Source organism: Haliotis rubra, unplaced genomic scaffold (genome assembly GCF_003918875.1).
Source record: "Haliotis rubra isolate DU_JTF1 unplaced genomic scaffold, ASM391887v1 Scf301, whole genome shotgun sequence".
Taxonomy (NCBI): domain Eukaryota; kingdom Metazoa; phylum Mollusca; class Gastropoda; order Lepetellida; family Haliotidae; genus Haliotis; species Haliotis rubra.
The window spans coordinates 954,905-980,228 of NW_025766971.1; the positions used below are offsets into that span (position 1 = coordinate 954,905).

At 38.8% G+C, this 25,324-nt stretch overlaps 1 protein-coding gene across 1 annotated transcript in view; it reads right to left on the reverse strand.

Moving 5' to 3' along the window:
• Positions 1–411: 411 nt before the first annotated feature.
• The window catches only part of LOC124282732, a 29,694-nt gene continuing 4,781 nt past the window's right edge, over positions 412–25,324 (reverse strand). The window contains exons 2-6 of the mRNA XM_046718753.1: positions 10,046–10,145; positions 8,071–8,193; positions 6,483–6,590; positions 4,255–4,393; positions 412–645 (exon numbers count right to left, since the gene is read on the reverse strand). Of these exons, the coding sequence (XP_046574709.1) occupies positions 4,267–4,393; positions 6,483–6,590; positions 8,071–8,193; positions 10,046–10,140 (453 nt within the window). The 5' untranslated portion in view covers positions 10,141–10,145 and the 3' untranslated portion in view covers positions 412–645; positions 4,255–4,266. The remainder of the gene's footprint in view (positions 646–4,254; positions 4,394–6,482; positions 6,591–8,070; positions 8,194–10,045; positions 10,146–25,324) is intronic.

Sequence of the window (25,324 nt, forward strand, 5' to 3'; positions counted from 1 at the left end):
CTCACCCACTCAGCTACTCGGTGATTAGGTGCCTGGCTCTGACTGGGGGGTTCGAACTCCGTACAAGAATCTGTACTTTACTGAGAAAGTATTATCCCAAATATAACATATTTTGCATTTGACCGCTTTCTAAATGACATTGTGTATTGACAACCCGTTTCAATCTACAAGGTAATGGATGGAGATGGTGAATCTTCAGTGGCGAGTGAGTGAGTTGGGTTTTATGCCGCTTTTAACTATATCCCAGCAATATAACGCAGGGGACACCAGAATTGGGCTTGTACCCATGTGGGGAATAGAACCCGGGTCTTCGGCGTGACGAGCGAACGCTTTAACCACTAGGCTACTCCGTCGCCCCCTTCAGTGACGAACAAAAACAACTTGAAAGTAATTGAGAACACGGAGGACTAATGACCCTTTTTACACAATTCTTTTATTGAAAGAGGATGGTTTTGGTTGGATGCTCAATAAAATATGTAAATAACGCCCGTAGAAATATAGAGTGGATCAACTCCTCTCGAGGTCACTGTGATTGGGTCATGCATGTCACGTGGTACTGGAACTCAAACACAAATCACGCCTTTTCTCGCTAAACTCTCGCCCCTGTTGCTGAATTGGAAGGATTTGTCGGCTTTTGTAGGTATGCTGAAATGCGAAAAGCACATAGTGATTCAATGTGAATGCTATAACGTAATAAGATGATACGCTGATTGAACATCTGTGTTCACAAATCACACATTGGAAATTAGGGGCTTACCTTTGTGAAGAATACACGGGAATTCGACGGCGAGTATGGTATATGCATCTGCTATGGGAAATATCACTAATCGCCTGGTATAATCCTTTAACATTTATAATTCACATACACGCACACACATATTCTCTTGCTGTTTGGAAAAAGAGTCAGCGACCTGAGACTGAACGTTCTAATATATTCTAACTTTGAATCCTTAGAGAGGCAATATATTTATAATGAGGTTGGCCCATGGAAAGAATTTGTATACCTAGATTCGATCATGTTTTTTGTAATGATAAGTAAACACAGATTAATTCAGTCAGTTCTCTACTCTTAATTGTTAGATGATACGGGCTAGAATTGGGCTAATACAACCAATGTTTGTCTTAAGAAGCGGTTAACGGGATCGGATGGTCAGGCTGACTGACTTGATTGATACAGGTATTCGTGTCCCAGGTGTGTACACCGGTGCTCATGATGTCGACCACTGGTTTGTCACTAGATTGTCTGGCCCAGACTGGATTATTTCCAACCGCCATCATACATACACATGGGAAGTATAGCCATATAGCCATTTACATTCATATCATAATTATGTTTGTTTCTATGATTAGTTTGATTTTAGATGTTAGCTGAGATGAAAGACGACCATCACGGGCAATATGTGTATCCGTCATTAAGCAAACATCAAATTTTAGTAAACTGTTCCTACAGTTAATTAATTGATTTCGTTGTTGATATATGGGGCCTCTTCAACGGACAATTACTCAAAGATGACAGGTTATTGGTATCCTTAATGCTGGCCTGTCATTGAGGTCTATTGCAAGATATGTTGGTCATCCATTGACTATCGGCCGTTGGGCCATACACATCAGCAAACTAATGACGTTAAGGACCTTCAACATCCATGTCAACCACGAGTTACACTAGGGAGGATACAGGCCTTCTCAGAATCACAACATCTCATCTGTATGGGTCAAGTTGAGTGTTAAAAGAGTGGCTTCCACATCGACGTTCGTCCATCAGAACGGTACAGTATTGCCTACAATTCTCCGTTGTTTTCCACAGAGCGCAGAGCAGCACAACTAGCTTGGTGGTAAGCTCGAAGTCACTGGAATTTAAAGTCATGTGGAAGGGTCCACTGTTCGACCAAAAGTCGGTTGTTTCTTCTGCTCACGACTGATATCCGAGTTCGTAACTGAACGGTTCAGTATTGCCTACAATTATCCGGGTATAGAGCCATCCGTTGTTTTCCACAGAGCAGCACAACTTGCTTGTTGTCCAGCTCGAAGTCACTGGAATTTAAGGTCATGTGGAACGGTCCACTGTGTTCGGCCGAAATTCGGTTTCTTCTGCTCACGACTGATGGCCGAGTTCTTGTTTGGCTCCGTAGACACACTGCACTTCACAACGGGGTATCTTGGAACAAGTACTGATTGGTGTGGGGGTGCCACAGAAATGACTGTAAACTGACCATGTGACGATCAGACAAAATCCGAATGGACAACGGTACATCACTGACATCCTAGGCAGGGTTGTTGTACCACATTTCAATGACCATCCTCTGAACACGTGCTGTTGGGGATTTATTGCTAGTGAGTGAGTGAGTTTAGTTTTACGCCTCACTTAGCAATATTCCAGCTATATGGCGGCGGTCTGTAAATAACCGAGTCTGGACCAGACAATCCAGTTATCAACAGCATGAACATCGATCTGCGCTTTTGGGAACAAATAACATGTGTCAACCAAGCCAGCGAGCCTGACCTGACCACCCGATCCCGTTAGTCGCCTGAGCTCTTATGACAAGTATGGGTTACTGAAGATCAATTCTAACCCGGACCTTCACGGGTAGGGATTTGTTGCGTCAAGGGGCAGTAGCAACTCTATCTCGGCCCGCCAGGAGTCCAGATCTCGATCCCATAGAGGATGTTTGAGACATTATGGGTTGCAGTGTACGTCAGAGAGATCCTCCGGTAAAAAATCTTGATGTATTACATTACATTTATATACATTTATATAGCGCTAATATCCAGTCTTAAGAAGACTGCTCAAGAGCGCTGCTGAACTCCGTATGCAATGCTGAACAAATGAGTTTTTAATCTGGATTTGAAAGTACTGAATGTGTCTGCAAAGCTGGGCCGACAACCTGAAAAACCTTTCACCAAATGTCTTGGTCCGGCTGACCTCTATCTGGCACAAGTGTTGTTGTGATGACCACAGATGACGTGTTGGTTTATGTTCCTGCACAAGGTCTGAGTGGTAACTGGTGCCGTGTTGTGCAAGGCTTTGAACATCAGTACCGATAATTTGTACTGGATACGTTGTCGGATGGGTAACCAGTGACATGTCATCAGAGCAGGTGTTATGTGCTCTGTTTTCTTTGTGCGTGTCACAGATCGGGCAGCTGAGTTCTGGACTCTCTGTAACCTGCTCAGAAGATATTCTGGAATCCCCTGTAGCAGAGCATTGCAATAGTCCAACAGAGATACTACATATGCTTGCATCAATGTTGCAGCAGTTTGCTGGTTGATGTACTTCCTGATAAAGCCTATGTTGCGGATGAAATACTAGGCATTTTTGCACATGTTATTGACGTGCTGTTCAAGGATAATAGTTCAAAGATTGCGCATGATCAGTGGGTTCAATGATACATTCATCAATTTCAAGTGTTATTGAAGACAACCTTTGTCGTGTTGAACTTGAGCAGAGAATGAGTATTTCTGTTTTGTCTTGATTCAGCTTCAGGAAATGTCTGGCCATCCATATTTGGATATCAACAATACAATTTTGAATTGCAGCACATGCTGCATCGCAGGATGACGACTGCAGTGGCTTGAAGATTTTGTCATACACTCTTCAAGAAATCACATATGTATCAAACCGCTTACAATGTCATTATCTGGTGTAACCTCACTGGCCATCCTTATCAGGAATGCAACCCAATAAGTCAACATCACATTCTACAGTATATACTGTCAAAGATGAGGATGTTACACCAGATAATGACATTGTAAGCGGTTATTTGATAAGTATGTGATTTTTTTAAGATTGCATGACAAAATCTTTAAAATGACCCCACTTGTTAGCATCACAGGACCGTTATTGAGTAAATGTTGTACATGCTTGCTTCTCAGATTCAACAAGAGCTTTACGTTTCTTTTTGCGTTTAGAATTGCCATTTACGTATTGATGGAGGGTCAATTTATCCTTATCTTTATAGCAAGGTTTGGAGTTCCTTTGCTGTGGTTAACGGTAAGTGAGTGATACTGTGAAACATATTTGGTGTTGTGATACTTTTTTCCATGTGCATAGCTGGACGAACAAACAAATACACAAATCAAGTTGCCGCTCGTTTTTCACAAATTCCCTTGAACCATTGGAGCACTGACTCTGCATATTTTGTCAGGACTAGGAACAAACACAATCTTTTTATAACAAATGGAATAAATAGTTTACAGAGAAAGGAACGACCAAGGTTCATGAGATGCTTTCATGCATATGATCTATACGTCATTTACCTGATGTAAAGTTTACTGTTCATTTTCTCTTGAAATGTCATTGGCTTCCTTCTGTACAATGGCGTTAACTAGTGCCCATCTCCTTTCGTCATCCTCAGACTGAATTTCCGGCCGGAAACCGGATCGCTTCCTCTTTCCACTGTCGCAAAATGTAGTTTTTAAGTGTTTTGGAATACATGCATTCAAATAACAAGTTTATAAAAGAAAATACTGATTCGACTTTAGCAACAAATGTCTTCAATAGTTGTTGAACTGCATTAAGATTAAAGTGTAAGACAGCCTAGTTATGCATCAGGATTTAGATTGTTATGGCGTTACGAACACGTGAAGAATTAGTCATAACACTGAACAAATTGACGGACACACACAAAAACAATATGATAATATACTAAACAAACATGTTACGTCACAAAGTGTTGAAGAAACATATACTGTCGCACAAACAAATCAATAAACATATTTACTAGGCCGAGTAACATAACAATAACTACTGTAACATGTAGTTTGTAAGCAGTACACAGCCTATGATTTTCTTATAGTGTGACAGATTTCACAAATTTGATCAGGGTGTTTATCAATGTACTCTGAGATAATGTCAATGAAGACGCGATGGCAAGAGTGAATGAGTGACTGACTGAGTGAGTGAGTTGGGTTTTACGCCGCTTATAGCAATATTCGAGCAATATCACGGCAGGGGGACACTAGAAATGGGCTTCATGTACATGTACCCATGTGGGGAATCGAACCCACTAGGCTACCCTACCGCCGGCGATGGCAAGATTTTTATACATTATAAATGTTGAAGACGTTATCCCTGAGTCGTGGTATGTCGTCAATATTAGACATGACAGCTCGTATGGACGTAACGTTAGTTGTCATTGTTAGTACAAGGGAGCATTATAAACACACGATTGTTGTACATAGGGAACATGCAGACACATTGAAGGACACACAGTGGGGCGGAGACATACATCTTGGTGATTCATGATACGAGTGCTCTCAGCTACATCCGCATGCACGTGTGACAGTCATGTGAGTATGTTAACAACAGACATCGTATTGCATTGTGACGAGTAACAAATAACCCATGTTACAGAGCGAACCGACAATGTTCGACTGAGGGTCGTGCCGCCCAGTGTCACGCCACACACTGTATGTTACTTTAACTGTAAAAGCAATCATAGTCAAACTTGCAGTTAAGTCAACGTGTAGTAAAGTCAATCATACAGTAAGTCAATCATACTGAAAATATCACCAATGCAATAAAGTCTATCATACTAGAAAAATCACTAATGTAGTAAAGGCACGTATACAGTAAAGTCAAACTTGTAGTAAAGTCAATCATGCGATAATGTCAGTCATACTGGAACAATCACCAATGCAGTAAAGCCAACATACTGGAAAAAATCATCATTGCAGTAAAGTCAATCATACTTGAAAAAAACAAGGCACCTATACAGTAAAGTATATCATACTGAAAACCAATGCAGTAAAGCAGTCATTCAATCACACAATAAAACCACTCTTACACTAAAATATAAAACTCTATTACGTCAGTCATACAATAAAGTCAATCCTACAATAAACTAAGTCATCAAGCATTCACTTGAGGTCAATCATACAGTAAATACAATCACACAAACAGACGCTACTGCAGGGTGACACTCCAGTTTTGACAAGGAAGAGAGCAACTGGTTCCGATATAACGCCACATTGTTTTAAAGATAATACAAAACGGAGTATTCCCAGTTCATGTTCTTGCAAAGTCACAAACAGATATGGGACGGTACATAAATATACATGTTGAACACGGTATATCCCCTCAGAATGAAACAACATTGATTTTCTTACAACTTTTCGTTGTATCCATGATTTCATTACCTGGGGTACAAGACCGAGTTTCTCTAATGATTGTATAAAACAATCACACAAAACACATGAGTAAATCACAGGTCAAATATTAAGGTATGGTAGGATATATATATACACACACATCGTTGTTCCTAATTCAGACACCACATTGCGCTCCCAAAGAAGAATCCCTTGGAAACACAAATCGTTGGACAAGAGTTAGATCCGACATAAAGGGTTGAACACACATACACACAGGGCAAAACATTGCCATGGTGACGCTGTACTGTGGACGTTGAACACGTGACATCACCACGTGATGTCGTCACGTGACCAAACAATGGCCCCACACGTGACCGACCGACAGGGATACCTACATACTGAGCGGATCATACTGTCCATGGGCAACCATGCCGCCACTTTGTACCAAGGCCATCAGGGCCTGTAACTCTGCTATTCTCTGATCGGATGATGACCGCCTGATTCTAAACAAAGTGAGAGACACATCTATTACCATGGTAACTGGAAGAATCAAGAATTAATCACAAAGCAAGAGCTTTGAACGATGTTCCTGGGTGGGTAAACAACTCAAGAAAACTAAGCGTTTTGCCGCGTCGCTAGTCCAAACAAACCAGCCTTTCTCAAGCGGTATCGCCTCCCCTGTTTCAAAAACCTCTGAAAGGAAATGCATGAATACACTATACTGCATGGATTTGGAATGATGCAGTGTTGTTGTAAACGGCAATGGAAGGATTGACGAACAAAGAATATAAAGCATATCAATAAACAGCTTCATTACACTTAGGAGCTACGTTTCAATTGTCATATCAGCCATGGCTCTGAAGCATATGTAAAGCCATGGACATGAATAATGTAAATGTATCGTAAAACACTCTTTGGTTTGTTGTGTTTCTTTATCATCATGGTACTCAGAGTTCTTTCAAAACATCACGCCTCCGTAATTAGTCCAACATTGTTGGTAATTAAGCTGATTGGATTAAGAGAGGCCAGTGCAGGGACACTGAAGTGTTGAGGGGCCACTCAGGGAAGGGCCACTCCGGGCATAATTCGACCTAGACCCATCCATCTCCTGATTATAATAAAGGAGTTGTTCATCCATGCATCCTATCCTTACTCATTACTATAAGTTCGAAACGCCTCTCAAGAAGTTGTCTGAAAGTGAAAAAAAGAATAATTTAACGTCATATAGTTTCCTTGGTAATCTCAGCAGATTCATCCGCCATTATCAAAATCCATGAACACGTCAGTACACAGACACCCTGTGACCGCTAAATCCACTGTAATACCGACTTTCTGTGTTCACAATTAACTTGACAGCCGAAGCTAGATTTGTGACTCCAGAGTCCTAAAATACTAAGGAAATATAGACTCTTTGAATTGTCTTAAAACACAATAACTACAAGATGAAGCACTCAGAACATCCGAACGATATATTTGTCGCGTTATTTACATCACACAAAAAGAGTGTGTACAGCGTGCATGTGTGTGTGAGTGAGAGATAGGAGTTTGGAGATTTTCTGTTTGATTGAGTTTAACGTTGTGTGTTGCGTTGGAATATTGATATTGAATCATGCAGGAGTGCATGCAGTATATGGGCATACGTGTATAGTGATATACAACCAGCATGCGAACTATAACATTGTCTCGTGCAATATGACAAGTAGTCCAGCCAATGACAATCCAGATTTAAAATCTGTACTACCAAGATAAAAATGCAAACTTTTCCAAACACTATTTACAGAAATGTTTCACGTGCATCGTCGAGAAAAAGATTACAGCAAGTATTGATCAAACACATCACTTGAAGTATCCCGTTTTTAACCTTTATTTTTTGCCCGAAACACTCCATGTATAGTTTTTTAATTACGAAGGGTCAATTTGATCTGTGATTTCACCATTGGTAGGACTACTTTGTGTCCCCTTTATCACCAAATGCTAACAAACCTATTGACTATATCGACCACCCCACACGCAACCTGAGCACAGCCGTTATAAGGAATCTTTCCGCCAAGTGCAATCCATGCCAAGTATTCCGCCGCCTGTACGTCGGCTGACTGGCGTTTTACCCTGAAAGCAAATAGCGCCGAAACGCAACATATCGTTGTTAACATTTTCTACGCGATTTATGATTGGGTGACAGCTTCAGCTGTTGCGTGGAAACTATCATGGTCACGTGGAAGCTCAACTGGAACAACAACACATATCATGGATAAGAAACGTTTTGTTTGTAGAAGATGGTATATATGTGTTTGTAGAAGATGGTATATATGTGTTTGTAGAAGATGGTATATATGTGTTTGTAGAAGATGGTATATATATGTGTTTGTAGAAGATGAAGATGGGTATATAAGTGGTTATATAGAAGAGAAGATGGTATATATGTATATGTGTTTGTAGAAGGTGGTATATATGTGTTTGTAGAAGATGGTATATATGTGTTTGTAGAAGATGGTATATATGTGTTTGTAGAAGATGGTATATATGTGTTTGTAGAAGATGGTATATATGTGTTTGTAGAAGGTGGTATATATGTGTTTGTAGAAGATGGTATATATGTGTTTGTAGAAGGTGGTATATATGTGTTTGTAGAAGGTGGTATATATGTGTTTGTAGAAGATGGTATATATGTGTTTGTAGAAGATGGTATAGATGTGTTTGTAGAAGGTGGTATATATGTGTTTGTAGAAGATGGTATATATGTGTTTGTAGAAGATGGTATATATGTGTTTGTAGAAGGTGGTATATATGTGTTTGTAGAAGGTGGTATATATATGTTTGTAGAAGGTGGTATATATGTGTTTGTAGAAGATGGTATATATGTGTTTGTAGAAGATGGTATATATGTGTTTGTAGAAGATGGTATATATATGTTTGTAGAAGGTGGTATATATGTGTTTGTAGAAGGTGGTATATATATGTTTGTAGAAGATGGTATATATGTGTTTGTAGAAGGTGGTATATATGTGTTTGTAGAAGGTGGTATATATGTGTTTGTAGAAGATGGTATAGATGTGTTTGTAGAAGATGGTATATATGTGTTTGTAGAAGATGGTATATATGTCTTTGTAGAAGGTGGTATATATGTGTTTGTAGAAGGTGGTATATATGTGTTTGTAGAAGATGGTATATATGTGTTTGTAAAAGATGGTATATATGTGTTTGTAGAAGATGGTATATATGTGTTTGTAGAAGATGGTATATATGTGTTTGTAGAAGATGGTATATATGTGTTTGTAGAAGATGGTATATATGCATGGTAACATTACCGTCAATTTGATTTTTTGTTTGCTGTTTTACGTCGCACTGAGGTACAGTCCACGGGTATATAATAAATCGGGTCTGAACCAGACAATCCAGTGATTAATTAGCGATGAAACACCACCAACCAAATAACCGAACCTTAACGGCCAATCCCATGGGTCGCCTCTTCCGACAAAGTGTTACTGGGATCTATTTAAGTCCTGACTCCCCACGAGTCATCAATTTCATGCCAATAACATAATTATATAGGATTTATAACATTGATTGTAACAAATAATATGAGTGAGTGAGTGAATATGGTTTTACGCCGCTTTTAGCAATATTCCAGCAATATCACGGCGGGGGACACCATAAATGGCATAGAATATGAAATAGAATCCTTTGTAAGTTGTTGTAAATATGAAGTTAACGATCTCAAATACAAAACTGTTCAAAGAGGCTAAAATATGTAATGACTTCGAAACAGTGACGTTATAAATCCTCCATTGTGATATACATTTATGTGTTGGGTTTGAACTGTGTGGGCATCTGGTTTCCCTCTGATGACTAGAACACCAATAAATAAATAGAAAATATGAACTAAAACTTTGAAAGTAATAGAACATAAAGGTATGAAATCGATATTGCATTTTCACAACTTAGAGTACGCGAAACATACCTATTTTTAACATCCGGAAGTCCCCTGGCGTCTGTCAAAGCTGCTAATAAAAGGGAGAGAACTACGACGAGAATTGAAATTCTTGTGTTGTTCATGTCGTCTGAAACAAACAAAAATGACAATAACATGAAAACTAATTTACACAAGACTATTTACTAATATAATTAATTGTGTAATTATGTGTATATATCTAAGTTTTAAGACCATAGGTCTTCCTTGACAGGGAGAGCTCAGTGGGTTCTTGTAGCATACTGGAAGACTCCGGTTATCCACTTTGCTGGAATGTCGCTAATAGAGCGCTTTTTGAAAAATTCAAATGTCCTATTAGAATCTGTTTTGACGAGTCCACCATGCATTAAGCTTAATGATAATAGGCACCGTTGGGGTGTAATTTCTTGACATCATTGTATAGAAAGATTGTCGCGTTCATTAAATGAATCATGTTTAGCGGATTTGTGTGATCTCTCACTCACTCACTCACTCACTCACTGGGAAATCGTCACCTATTGTTGGCGTACAATATGACAAGCCAGTCGGCCAACATCACAATGGAACTACATGTGCTAATGTAATTAGGACCGTATGTTATTTATGAATATTCAAATAATAATAACAATACAAGTCACTCACTCACTGAAACTGATGTGGATGTTATGACGGATAACATACGCTCAGCTATGTTTAACCAATCTCTAGATTGCGTCTAAATCCTCCAACTGTCCTAGATTTTACGGTCTTTACTCGAATGCAAAAATGTAGACAACATTTTCTTTTAAAACATGACGTTCTGTCTCCTAGAATTGGACTTTGATAGATTCAAGAGAAAACAAAATATGATACAGTAATCAAACTAATGCAATATGAGAATCCATCTGTTTCTTTAAAAGATCAGAACAGAAATAAAGTTCTGAAACAAAAGAACACTGTCATACTCACTGTACCTTTATTGGTATTCGTCTAAATATAGTATGAAGAACCGTTTCTTATGGGAAACAGATGAAAGTACGTCAAACGATTAGCTTTAAAAATGTCACATCCACCTAACAGCCTTATTGTGAAAGTATTAGTATATATGCCAACTTTGCCCACACAGCACATCAATGACTATGGTAGTTGTCTGTCGAAGTAATTCTGACGCTTTACTGTAGTGCCTTCCATCATTAGCTTGTCAACTCCAACCTCAACCACGCTTTGTGTAACGTAGTTTATAATAGTTTAACATTTAGATAAACTGGTAATTGTTCATAAAGGAATTTCCCGTAGATCGAGTGGCTTTGCTTATGAAACATGTTTTGATAAACATAGACAAAGAAAGATCAAACAGACCTGTTTTTTAGGAGTGTGCAAAGGTAAGAATATTTTTTCAATCACATGACGGCATAATAGTGTAACATTCCTTCATGGCCCAGTTTGTGACCATTAGCTTTCGTAATTAGTGGTTACCAATGAATTCGTTACTTGTAACACATATTTTATTTGGGATTACACTCAGCGGCGTAGAAAAATACCTCAGATTATACAAGAAAGAACAGAATTTGCTGGTCATGATGGATGTCCTGCAAAATTATTAAATACAATATTATTGTTTTTCTTTTGCTCTGAGGTAAGGAATTGTCTTGTATGTTTTAGAACTGTACCACTAAGACTGTTTTGTGGAAGGACGGGGAAAGAGAGATGTTGAGTTCCTTCCAGGAAAGTGTTTTGAAGATGTGCCTCAAACCTCAAACAAAGATCCAACCAGAATATGAACTGGGCTTTTCCCCAAAAGTTTCATTAGAAATCAGTGAGGATGATCACCGATGATGACAGATTTTTATAAAGAGATTAATTGCATAAGTAATAGATGTACACAACTAATTCGAATATATCGCATATTATAAATTCGACGATACACAGTCAATCAGGTGACCAAACCTGGCCGCTTCAAACATTAATGTAAATGCTTCTGAGTAAGGAAGTTCCAAACCTCAGTCTCTGACAGAAACCAAGTATTTTCCCTTCCACCCATTCTGCAATGCTAAAGCCCTAAATGAAGCAAGTCTAGATTTCCTCAGGTTCTGAATCTCACATCCCATTGGGGCTTATTCATATGGAAACAGTTGTTTCTATCAAAATTTTATATACACGTATTCCGAGTCTAAGCATTAGTTCATTCATACATTGGAGCACACGCACGCGTTCTACTTAATCAGTTCTTCTGAATGTCTACGCAAACGTATGGAATGATCCGACCCGGACTTTGATGGTTATTCCGTTATGGAATAGTTTTGATGCAAGAATAACGTGACTCTCCTAGAATGTTGAAAAATACCAAATACCAAAAAGTACCAAAGCCAGATGGGGAATTAGTATTTACCTTTTCACGATAATCTGGAATCATCACTATTTCATATTTCAATGCTTATGATATAGTCCAGTAGGATCAAGCTTGTAGCAGAGATTTCTTATAGACATGGAAAGGGTTCTGTCGGTTCTGTATTCATATACATGTATAGTCTTGCTTGGATATCCAGGTCTGATCGATAAAGGAATTGAAGATACTCATTAATCTTAACATTGCTGAATCTGAAACTAAGGTTGGACTCTAAAGTAGTAAACAAATCTGACTCGTATGCGAAGACAAAGCTTTATCTCATTTACTACAGCCTGCCAAATATTTGATACGAAAATTGCTCCTGTTTTATTATACGTGAAATTTGGGGCAATAATTATCATCATGAAATAGAGCAAGTGCAAACTACATATTTTAAACGATATTTAAGGGTGGGAAAGTTTGCATCAAATAAGGCCATACTTGGTGAAACTGGTAGGTATGACATGTTTATATTAACTCAAATACGATGTATTAAGTATTGGATTAAGTTGTTGCAAATGAATGTAAATCGTTACCCATATCAATGTTATGTATTACTTAAAAATTTAGATGAAAATGGAAAATGTAATTGGGTGTCCAACATTAGAACAATCCTGTTTAGAACAGGTTTCTCATTTGTGTGGATATTGCAAAATGTTGGTGATGCAAATGTGTTTATAGTGAAGTTTAGAGAAAGATTGATTGACATATACAAACAAACTTGGCATGATTCTATTTGTAACTCGCACTATTTAACGAACTACTGTAAGCTGAAAGCAGTTCTGGAGCCTGAATGTTATGTTTTACAACTGAATGATAAGTCTCTTCTAAGAGCAGTTTGTAAATTTAGAATATCCCTACATAATTTTAGAAGTGTTACTTACAGGAGAAATAAAGACAGTGGGAAAATTAGTTGTATCTGTAAAAATTGTAATCTTGGAGCGATTGAAGATGAATACCATGTTTTTATGCAATGTACAAAATATAATGAAATTCGGAAAAAGTATTTGCCACAGCTGAATGCCATGCCTCAATGTGAACAAAGCATGATAAATGTATTACACTCCAAAGATTCTAATATTATTAAATCAGTTGCTCTGTTTTTTAAACATCTGTTTAAACATTATATATGAAACTATCACGTGGCATTGTAAAATATTGTAAGTTTCAATTGTATTATAGGCCGTTAGGCCCACATTACTGAATAAATATGTCTGTCTGTCTGTCTGTCTGTCTGACAAACAGACAAGTCCTCAAAATGCCGAACAGTCAGGATGTGAACCGACTGACACACTTCTAGATCTGTGACTAAATATGGCACTTCACAAGCAATTGAAAGTTACTAGACATGGGTGTCGACACGGTGTTTCAGGGAACTGGTAGTCATCACAGTCAACAAAATGCATCATACTACTGTATAACTAACGATCGACCAGAGACCATATACAGATTATATTTCTAGGAGCTACACACTTTTGGCTGATATTGTTTTTTTAAACATAGATTGCAAAGTTAAATTTTTGTTTGCAAGGGAAAAAGTTAACGGCGATTCAATCAATCAATCTTTATTTCAGTACTGATTAGGCCACAGGCCTTCAGTACATTTCATATATACAAGTTTCTAATCAACATGGCTTGATAAATGAAAACCGCAACATTTTTAATTACAAATTCATTTGAAGAATTCAATAGAGAAGTAAATGGTATTCGTCTTCTATAACAGTATTATTACAACATAATACTATTCATGGAGAAATACACTGATTTCAAAATAAAGTAAAATAGTATGACGTCAATACAACAAGACAGACACTGATGGTTTAATTTTGGGGACCAAATCTCTACATGTATATGTACAATTATTTATGGGAATGAGCACTATACATTTAATATCGGATCCATAGCATATCTATGTAAATCTTTTTTTGCACATTTCGTGTCATTCTTCTGTCACAGTTCCAGGTGTGGACCACAACACACAGCTTGTCAGTACAAATGGATTTGGTAACACACTGCGCTGCAATCTCGTAATCCGCATATCATTGCGTCTATGGACATACATGTACTTAGTCCTGATGATTTCCATATGATCATCATGGCACTCTATTTTGTCAGTAGACAACTGTGTTTTTTGAACAGAAGACTCACAAGTTCTGCTCCATCCCGTATAAATTAATATCAATGAGATATAAAATACGGATCCGACTGGGGAAAACTCAGACGAACATGAAAAGAACACGATTTTTCTAAATGTTGAAAACAATGAACAAAGTAAATAATTTGAAGAAAGCTGCCAATTCATTTTTGATTTAAATTCCGATGGAATATCATGCACACAAACAAATCAGTTCTGATTATTTGAAAAAGCAATGCGTGACTTCAATGACGGAGCCAGCACTCTTATCCCATCTCTCGCCCAAAGTACATTCAGATTTTGATAAAGCTGAAGCCGTCAAATCATTTTATGTCACTTTCCAGTGTTTGTGATGTAATCGACTAGCGTCTACCATTTACTAAGCTATGTGATCCTCAACTGGATCATACCGTCATCGAATATCAAGAAATAACAGATCTCATAAAATCTCTACAGGAAAATACATCAAGCGGTCCTGATCCACAGATGACTAATAAAATAATCATTATCAGTTGATAATCTCCGACCTTCGGTTCTTCACTGTATAACTTGAACAAAGCACATTCAAATGTGCAAAAGTGCAACTACCACATGTGATGTCATTGTACAATATTTGAAATATATCCCAACCACAGGTTGTATTTAAATGATATTACTATTAAAATGATATATATTTACTTTCTGGAATCTTTCCAAACATCAATCAGGATTTGTACCACATAATTTTACTTCATGTCAATTGATCGAAATTTATCATCATATTTGTAATTCTTTTGATGATCTTAAATATTGTTTAAGATCCGGGTTAGAACGGGTCTTCAGCAACCCACGCTTGTGGTAAGAGGCAACTAACGGTTTCGGGTGGTCAGGCTCGCTGACTTGGTTGACACATGTCATCGTTTGCCTATTGCGTAGAAAGGTGCTCATAATGTTGGTCACTGGCTTGTCTGGCCCAGACTCGATTATTTCCAGACCGACTCCATATAGCTGGAATATTGCTGAGTGCAGCGTTAAGCAACAAACAAACATGTCAAGGAACCTAATCTACTGATACAGCTTTATTTGAACAGAAACTAAAACAAGACATATTCTCCGTTCATCATTGGTCACATGGCGTATGCTCATTTGTCACAAATAATCCAACCATTTGTTATGCAGTAGACACTTAAAGACATCCAAGTGTCACTGTATTTCAAGATTCAATATTGACAGCACACATTTGGATTATTCAACAGTAAAATGTGTATCCACTTCAACTTCAATATAAATTTAATAGATACAACTTCTCACATAGCCGTCTGACATTTAGAAGACATATTCAAAGACAAAGGTTCTGCTGCTATAATTGTTACAGGGTTTATTGCCTGAAGGTTTCCAATATGGCTAGCTACCTATAACAGAGAGGCCAATAACTGAACGAAAGTCCCTCATACCTAGGTTTAATACTTCAAAATAGATCAACTGTTTCAAAGTTTAATATATGTAACAAGCGTTACGAAGCTGATTCCCTTCACTTGAGTGAGTTTAGTTTGACGCCGCACTCAGCAATATTCCAGCCATATGGCGGCGGTCTGTAAATAATCAAGTCTGGACCAGACAATCCAGTGATCAACAGCATGAGCATCGATCTGTGCAGTTGGTATACGATGATATGTGTCTACTCAGTCAGCGAGCCTGACCGCCCAATCCCGCTAGTCGCCTCTTACGACAAGCATGGGTTACTGAAGATCAATTCTAACCCGGATCTTCACGGTCCCGTAACAAGTACGTGTAACACGTTTCATATGTGTATGGACACAATTCCCATATACTGTACATCTATCCTGCACTCTCACAATTAATTGTCAAATGTGATGATATGTATATAAGAAAAGGCCTTCTAAGTGTGTCACTTGTGCATAAACCATATGACTTTTCGCAATAAAATATACTGATATCAATCCGACCAACTCGAAACTCACAGTCACTACCCAACCTTTTGTTAAAAGGTTCTTATTTGACAAATGAAATGTCAACCAAGCAATTCAGCAGCTCACGTTTTTTAGATAGATCTTTTTCAAGGGGAAATGACGCCTTTCCTGAAAAAGAGCACCCTTGTTGATTACGGAACCCATTTCTCATTCCATTCATCATGATGGTGCAGAGGATGAGAAAATCAACAAGGGTTTACTTGAAGTGTTTGCCCTGGTCCCCTGCAATTTTACAAGATATCCCCGCGAATAGCTGCAAAGTAGCTGATATTCACATAGATAAGTAACTTGGTGGCAAACATGTTATTAAAACTGATTAAATAAGAAGCAGTGATTCATACAAAAACGTTAATTTGTCACTGATGTATTTCTGTGCAGATCTATACGTTATGCAAAATGTTTTTCTCATTCCAAACACATCTTAATACTTTTAATCGGAATCCTAAAATATGCTTTGAATTGTTCAAAGATCCACAGTAGGAAGCATATAGTGATGATATCAGATTTTGAGACACCGATGACACACTTCGCAAACACACGCAAAGCCAAGTGCATACCGAGGAAACTTTTGGTCAAAATGGGAAATTGCATAGGATATCATGTTGGTCGCGGATGAGTCACATTTGGAAATCTCCTTCACGTATATCGTTTAAATTAAATTTATTTATAAGGGATTGGATGTTGTAATTGGGCAAACAGCCTTAAGGAAGAGCCGTACTAAACTCCGTGAAGTCTTAATACAGCCTGGGGTAATACAGCTATAATATAGCTTTAGGTAATACATCTCGCAAACATCTAGTGTCATAACTGATTTTAAGTGGTCCTTTTAATATTGTTTACACTACTTGAACATTTTTAGTAGGATTATCATGACTGTTAAGCTTATGAAATACCATTCTAGTTCCGTAGTTTCCATTGTCCTTCTTGCCTATAGAGTTGACCATAGTGGGGATCGTTACTACAGGTTTATCGACTACAATAGGGATCATTACTACTGGTTTGTTGATTACAATGGGGGTCGTTACTACAGGTTTGTCGACTGCAGTTGGGAGGGAGCATTACTACTGGTTTGTCGACTACCGGGAGGATCGTTACTTCTAATTTGTGGACTACAGAGAGGATCGTTACTACAGGTTTGTGGACTGCAGTGGGGGTCGTTACTACTAATTTGTGGACTACAGAGAGGATCGTTACTACAGGTTTGTGGACTGCAGTGGCGATCGTTACTACTAATTTGTCGACTATAGAGAGGATCGTTACTACAGGTTTGTGGACTGCAGTGGCGAACGACTACAGTGGGGGGAACGTTACTACTCAACTACTTTTGTCGACTACAGAGAGGATCGTTACTACAGGTTTGTAGGACTGCAGACTACAGTGGGGAACGTTACTACTAATTTGTCGTTACTACAGGTTTGTGGACTGCAGTGGGGAACGTTACTACAAATTTGTCGACTACAGAGATCGTTACTACAGGTTTGTGGACTGCAGTGGGGAACGTTACTACTAATTTGGACTATAGAGAGGATCGTTACTACAGGTACTGCAGTGGGGATCGTTACTGTTTGTCGACTACAGAGAGGATCGTTACTACAGGTTTGTTGACTGCAGTGGGGAACGTTACTACTAATTTGTCGACTACAGAGAGGATCGTTACTACAGGTTTGTAGACTGCAGTGGCGATCGTTACTACTAATTTGTCGACTACAGAGAGGATCGTTACTACAGGTTTGTTGACTGCAGTGGGGAACGTTACTACTAATTTGTCGACTACAGAGAGGATCGTTACTACAGGTTTGTGGACTGCAGTGGCGATCGTTACTACTAATTTGTCGACAATAGAGAGGATCGTTACTACAGGTTTGTCTGACGTTACTACTAATTTGACTACAGAGAGGATCGTTACTACAGGTTTGTTGACTTGGGGAATCGTTACTACTAATTTGTCGACTATGAGAGGATCGTTACTACAGGTTTGTTGACTACAGTGGGGAACGTTACTACTAATTTGTCGACTACAGAGAGGATCGTTACTACAGGTTTGTTGACTACAGTGAAGAACGTTACTACAAATTTGTAGACTACATAGAGGATCTTTACTACAGGTTTGTTGACTACAGTGAAGAACGTTACTACTAATTTGTCGACTATAGAGAGGATCGTTACTACAGGTTTGTGGACTGCAGTGGCGATCATTACTACTAATTTGTCGACTATAGAGAGGATCGTTACTACAGGTTTGTGGACTGCAGTGGGGAACGTTACTACTAATTTGTCGACTACAGAGAGGATCGTTACTACAGGTCTATTGACTGCAGTGGCGATCGTCACTACTAATTTGTCGACTATAGAGAGGATCGTTACTACAGGTTTGTTGACTGCAGTGGGGAACGTTACTACTAATTTGTCGACTACAGAGAGGATCGTTACTACAGGTTTGTTGACTGCAGTGGGGAACGTTACTACTAATTTGTCGACTACAGAGAGGATCGTTACTACAGGTCTGTTGACTGCAGTGGCGATCGTCACTACTAATTTGTCGACGATAGAGAGGATCGTTACTACAGGTTTGTGGACTGCAGTGGGGAACGTTACTACTAATTTGTCGACAATAGAGAGGATCGTTACTACAGGTTTGTGGACTACAGTGGGGAACGTTACTACTGGTTTGTCGACTACAGTGGGGAACGTTACTACTGGTTTGCCGACTACAGTGGGCTTGTCATGTCTGGAGTTGGTTATTTACAGGCTACCGCGTTAGAGCTGGGTTTTGCTGTCTGTGACGTTACACAACATTCGCTCAGCTTCTGTTTGTAATTACATAGCTGTGTCTACTGACATCGACTTCACGCGAGATTTCACTCTAATTCTGGCGTAATCAATACGGACATGCCACACTTTTAACATTTAAAAACAACAACTGAAATTTAAAATATGTTTTTTTCATTCCCCCAAAAGTTAAAACCGGTTTTGAGAGATTTGTTTTTCATATCTGAAGATGAAACTGTAAACACTACCTCCTCTTAACGCTTCAGTTAGACTATGAAATCAATGTCGGAAGTCCGGGAAAACAGGTTCTATTTGAAAAGTAAGGGTTGCCAAACAAAAGAAGCGTTTGTTGCATTTTTGTGCGTGTTAATACAGTTTGACGCATTCCAGACATACCCAGAGACGCAGTTGTCTGATCATTTTGGCAGTTTTATTAATAATCTCACTATGCACCGTAAAAACACGTGTCCCGTAATGCGATAGGTCGGGCGAGATTTCCCGAGACTTGTCAGATGTGTGGATTCAGCCATGATTGAAACGATGTTTTATTTTCTCTGTTAAGGAAATATCTCTAGCTGTATTGAATGTCAGATTTCTTCTTGTATCCTTACATCGATGTAAGAAACATCGCTGCCTAGTCGTTTCATGTACATTAGATACACAATCTGGAGGCGACTGTTGTCAGCATCTCTGATAATCACTTTGGGAATAGTGTGGAAAGTTTTAAAGATTTGTTTGTCAGAATACTGATTAAAATGAAAGGTTAAGTTTAGAAAGCTTGAACACGACGCACAACTTCTGTGGTTCCACAGCGCCTTTACCAGAGAGCTGAAAGGCGACTCATCTATACCAATAGATGGAGTGTGTTACAATATCTGGCCCTCTGAATTAATACAAGGAGTGATCGGCTTAAGAATCAGTATAATGTTTCTAAGTGGTATATCGCTGGGAAAATACACTTACAATCTGTAGACACAGCAACACATACACGCACACAGCCACACGCACAGCCACCCCCACCCCCCAACAAACACACTTGCACGCACGCGCGCACACACGCACGCACACACACTCAAACACACACCACACACTTCCAAGTAAACTTAACACACACTGGCACACACTAATATCACACACACACACACTCGCATACACACACACACACTCGCATACACACCTCACAATTACGCGTAAACTTAACACACACTTACACAAACTAATTGCTCACACAAATAAGTGTTTGCGTGTCGCTACTAATCTTGAACACCTTAAGTTTAAATCCTGTTTCCTCTCACCTAGAACACGACAATAACCTGAAAACACATACTAATAAGGGCAACGGTCACACTCAGTATCTTTGTTCGTTGTTTAATGCCACATTGAAAACATTTCCAGCTATATGACGGCGGTCTGTAAATAACCGAGTCTGGATCAGACATTCCTGTGATTGACATCATGAGCATCGATCAACGGAATCGGGACACAATGACATGTGTCAACCAAGTCAGCGAGCCTGATCACCCGATCTGGTCAGTCGACTCCTTAAACAAGCACGGTTGCTGAAAAACAGTCCTAACAGTCTTGAGGGAAACGAGAAGGTAGACGCATAAATAAGTAATGAATACACGAGTCAGTGCATGCGCGAGTGAGTGAGTGTGTCAGTGAGTTTGTTTTAACTCCGCTTTGAACACTATTCCACTTTTAATAACGGTGCGTCAGACTGATATTAGAGTGGTTGTGTGAGTGAGTGAGTTTTACACCGCTTTTAGCAATATTCCAGCAATCTTACGGCGGGGGACACATATGGGCTGCACATATTGCATCCATGTGGGGAATCGAACCCGGGTCTTCGGCTTGACGAGCGAATGCTTTAACCACTAGGCTACCCCACCGCCCCGACTGATATTAAAGGAAATCCCGAAGTAGTTTACGTGTCACAAAATGTACATATGCAGTTAAACCCAAGGGTATGATGCCATTAAATATAGAATCATAACCAGTGTGAATCTAGAAACACCGAGACTTGAAGAAACCACTGCGTAAAAGAAAAATGTTTCCAGTGACTAATTACAGTGTTAAGATGAATATTATTAAATAGTATATATTTTGTACGTGGCCATTGGTCTTTACATCGAAAACAACCATACGTGTCAAGATAAAATGTAAACAGGAAAAAGAGTAAGCATATAAAGTTATATAATTATACATTTTTGTATATGCCTCACTTACATGGTTTGAAGGTGCTGGTTCCCTCCCCGAGCTCTGAATGTTCTCTGAGGGATCTCCGGATCTCCGAGTCTTTATCTGATTATCCTCACAATATGTGACCCCATTTAAACAAGGTCAACAACAGAATACACACCTCCATTTATCGTTGATTAAAATGCTGTACATATATTGACCTTCAGGTGTGTAAATTTTACATGTTCATGTTCAGAGAGAGCTCAGTAAACACTTTGTGCAGGTTTCAAGATGCACACATGTCAAATATCAAGTGGAGCTTTGTTTACATTGCCTGTGGGGATTGTTCAGCTCATATATATGGAAATAAAACAGTTTGCTGTTAATAGCCGCACTCACAAATATATCTGATACATGACAGCTATGTGTAATATAATCAAATATGGACTAGTTGTTGACACTATAAGCACCGATCCACGTAATTAGGATACCCCCGAGTTATTCGCCGAGCACGAGAAAAGTGTATTGGTTGAGTTGAAATTCTTCAGCCGTGCCAGAAACATATGATCCGGTTTTTCGAATAACGAGTCGTCCTTATTACGTTCCTTGGTAAGTCAGAACCATACCGTTGGGTTTCATCAAAGTTGGAAAACATTTACGACTTACGACACTTTTGTATCTTCGCCTATGCCACGCTGATATGTAAAACATGTAAAACTATAACTGAACTACTGGTCGAAATCGACCACTCCGGTGAATCGTTTTACAGACAGAGCATCTTAATCAATACTAATGCAAATACTTATGCATTTTCAAAATATAAGAATATTGCTGCGTTTCGTTTTCTTCCAGTCATTCAATACCCTTTCATGAAAGACACTACAGAATGATATAAACTGCTGGGTTAGCGCAATAAATATATCCTTTTTTGACAAATCTGAATATAGATCGTGCTGCGTCAACTGTAGCCTTTCGTGCATGGCTAACATAAAGGAAGTGCTTAACCGCCGATAAATGGAGAACTGTATCAATATGGAGTTGCTTTATCTACTGACAGACGCTAAATGGAGTCAATTTGTAAATATAAGCGACAAAACTGTTTCCATAATCAAATTCAAAGATGTATTCGAAACATGCAGTGCGGCGTGCCTGTGTCGTTTAACGTCGCCAACAGCATGGATATCCTATTCTCCTGACAGTGGTGTTAGATCCGTGGCGAACGTTTCAGGTTGGTTACTTGTTTTCAATGACTACCTTTGCTGATGACTTACAAGTGATCTGTTGCAAACTGATTTGTATTATTTGGATATTTATAATGATTTTCCTTCAAACAACGATAACTATTTCTTGAATAACTGTAAATGTATCCTGGTATTTCCCGAGAAAAAAAAATAACATTTGAAGAAAATCAAAATACATGTTAATTCGTTCTCTGCAAACGTTTTCTCGTTGATCTAATTACTAACCATAAAATTTAAGTATCTCCAGTTTATGTTCATGAAACAATGCAAAAGATCTGCAACTCTAAAGGTTAGTTCGTGTGGAAGTCGTTGATATTCGATGTTTAAATTCTGTTCAGACTCGATTATTTACAGACCGCCGTCATAAAGCTGGAATTTTGCTGAGTGTGGGGTTAAACAAACAAACAAACAAACAAACAAACAAACAAACAAACAAACAAACAAACAAACAAACAGAGACCAGCAACCACCCCATCCGTTAAGTCGCCTCTTCCGACAAGCAAAGAAGAAACAGGGTACTAATTCTAACCGGCTTCGTCACGGGGATGTCATTACCCTTTTTATCTCAGTAGATATAAACCATTATTGATCATCTGTCCTTGAACATATTGTAACTATATATTACACATGTATTATATTAATCATAACAGTGCAGCAAGAAGTCGTTGATCGTGAGTTCTTGCTCACCCTCTACTGTTTATTGCTTACTATTGCAAATTTCGGTTCCATTAATGTGCGGGATTTTGACAAAATATAACATCACAATTTCAAACCTAATTTTCAATGTCTAATTTATATGGTACTGCTTACTCAACCCCATCACAATCCTTCGTCTGTTAGCACAATCATAATTTTCTGTCTGTTTGCTCTGTTAATAATCTTTGTCTATCCACCCTGATCCAAATACTTTGTCGGTCTGCCCTGATCACAATCTGTTAGCACAATCATAATTTTCTGTCTGTTTGCCCTGTTAATAATCTTTGTCTATCCACCCTGATCCACATATTTTGTCGGTCTGCCCTGATCACAATCTGTTAGCACAATCATAATTTTCTGTCTGTTTGCCCTGTTAATAATCGTTGTCTATCCACCCTGATCCAAATACTTTGTCGGTCTGCCCTGGTCACAATCCCTTGTCTGTTAGCACAATCGTAATTATTTGTCTGTTTTCCCTGATCATAAACCTTTGTCTGTTAGCACAATCATAATAATTTGTCTGTTTTCCCTGATCATAAACCTTTGTCTGTTAGCACAATCATAATAATTTGTCTGTTTTCCCTGATCATAAACCTTTGTCTGTTAGCACAATCATAATTATTTGTCTGTTTTCCCTGATCATAAACCTTTGTCTGTTAGCACAATAAACATAATTATTTGTCTGTTTTCCCTGATCATAAACCTTTGTCTGTTAGCACAATCATAATTATTTGTCTGTTTTCCCTGATCATAAACCTTTGTCTGTTAGCACAATAATAATTATGTGTCTGTTTTCCCTGATCATAAACCTTTGTCTGTTAGCACAATAATAATTATGTGTCTGTTTTCCCTGATCATAAACCTTTGTCTGTCAGGGTCGCTGGTAACCCATGTCTGGTACCCACGATAATGATGTTTTTGACCATCCTGGATTTCGCTACACTTTGAACAATCTGTGGGCTTTCCTCCAAGAGCTTTAGACTGCATCCGTGGTCAAGTGGGTAGAGTTCGAAACTGTTCGAATCCCTTGTCACGTCATACCAAGATAAGTTAAAGGATGGTACTTTTTGTTACGTGAAACCCGTTTCTCCTTGTTACCTTAAACAGTCTACTGGTTGCTATATAATGTTTATAACAGCGTTGAAACGCAAATGCCCCCTTTACACTCCTTTACACTAACACAACATCGAAGTTGCTTAGCAGTAAGTGGATCGGGGTTCTCAGATGGCTACAAAGTGTATGGAATAGCAAGCTATTGAACAAGGAATCCAGCTCTCATCGATGATCTGTTGTCAACCACAGCACGCTCCTGCTATGAACCACTTTCTTCTCTAGGGGCGGTGGGGTAGCCTAGTGGTTAAAGCGTTCGCTCTTCGACCCGGGTTCGATTCCCCACATGGGTACAATATGTGAAGCCCATTTCTGGTGTCTCCCGCCGTGATATTGCTGGAATATTGCTAAAAGCAGCGTAAAACCACACTCACTCACTCAGTAACTCACTGTCTTCTGTGCTTCATATTCCCTTGATGTTTCTACAGCATATATACTCTTGTTGGTCAGCTGAACAGTGAGTGAGTGAGATTTACACCATTTTGCATTATTCCAATCACTGACGTCCAACATTGTGTTCACGTCCAACATTGTGGGAGTCGAATCCGGTCATTTGGCGTGACGATCAAATACCTCAACCACTATGCAACCCCCGACTGGTTAGAGGTAGAGTGGTTGTATGTATGATCTAATCCAGACTGTATTCCATTAGTTATACAGAGAGGTAGGGACCAGCTGTGTCACCATTCACTTAAAAGAAGCTGTATGTAAATGATTATCCATATGCTCAAGACTGAGGCAATGTCTGCAACGTGATAGTCAAACTTATGTGATAGAGTTGCAAATTTGAAACACAGACTTGGCGTTACACTTTCACCATTAAAC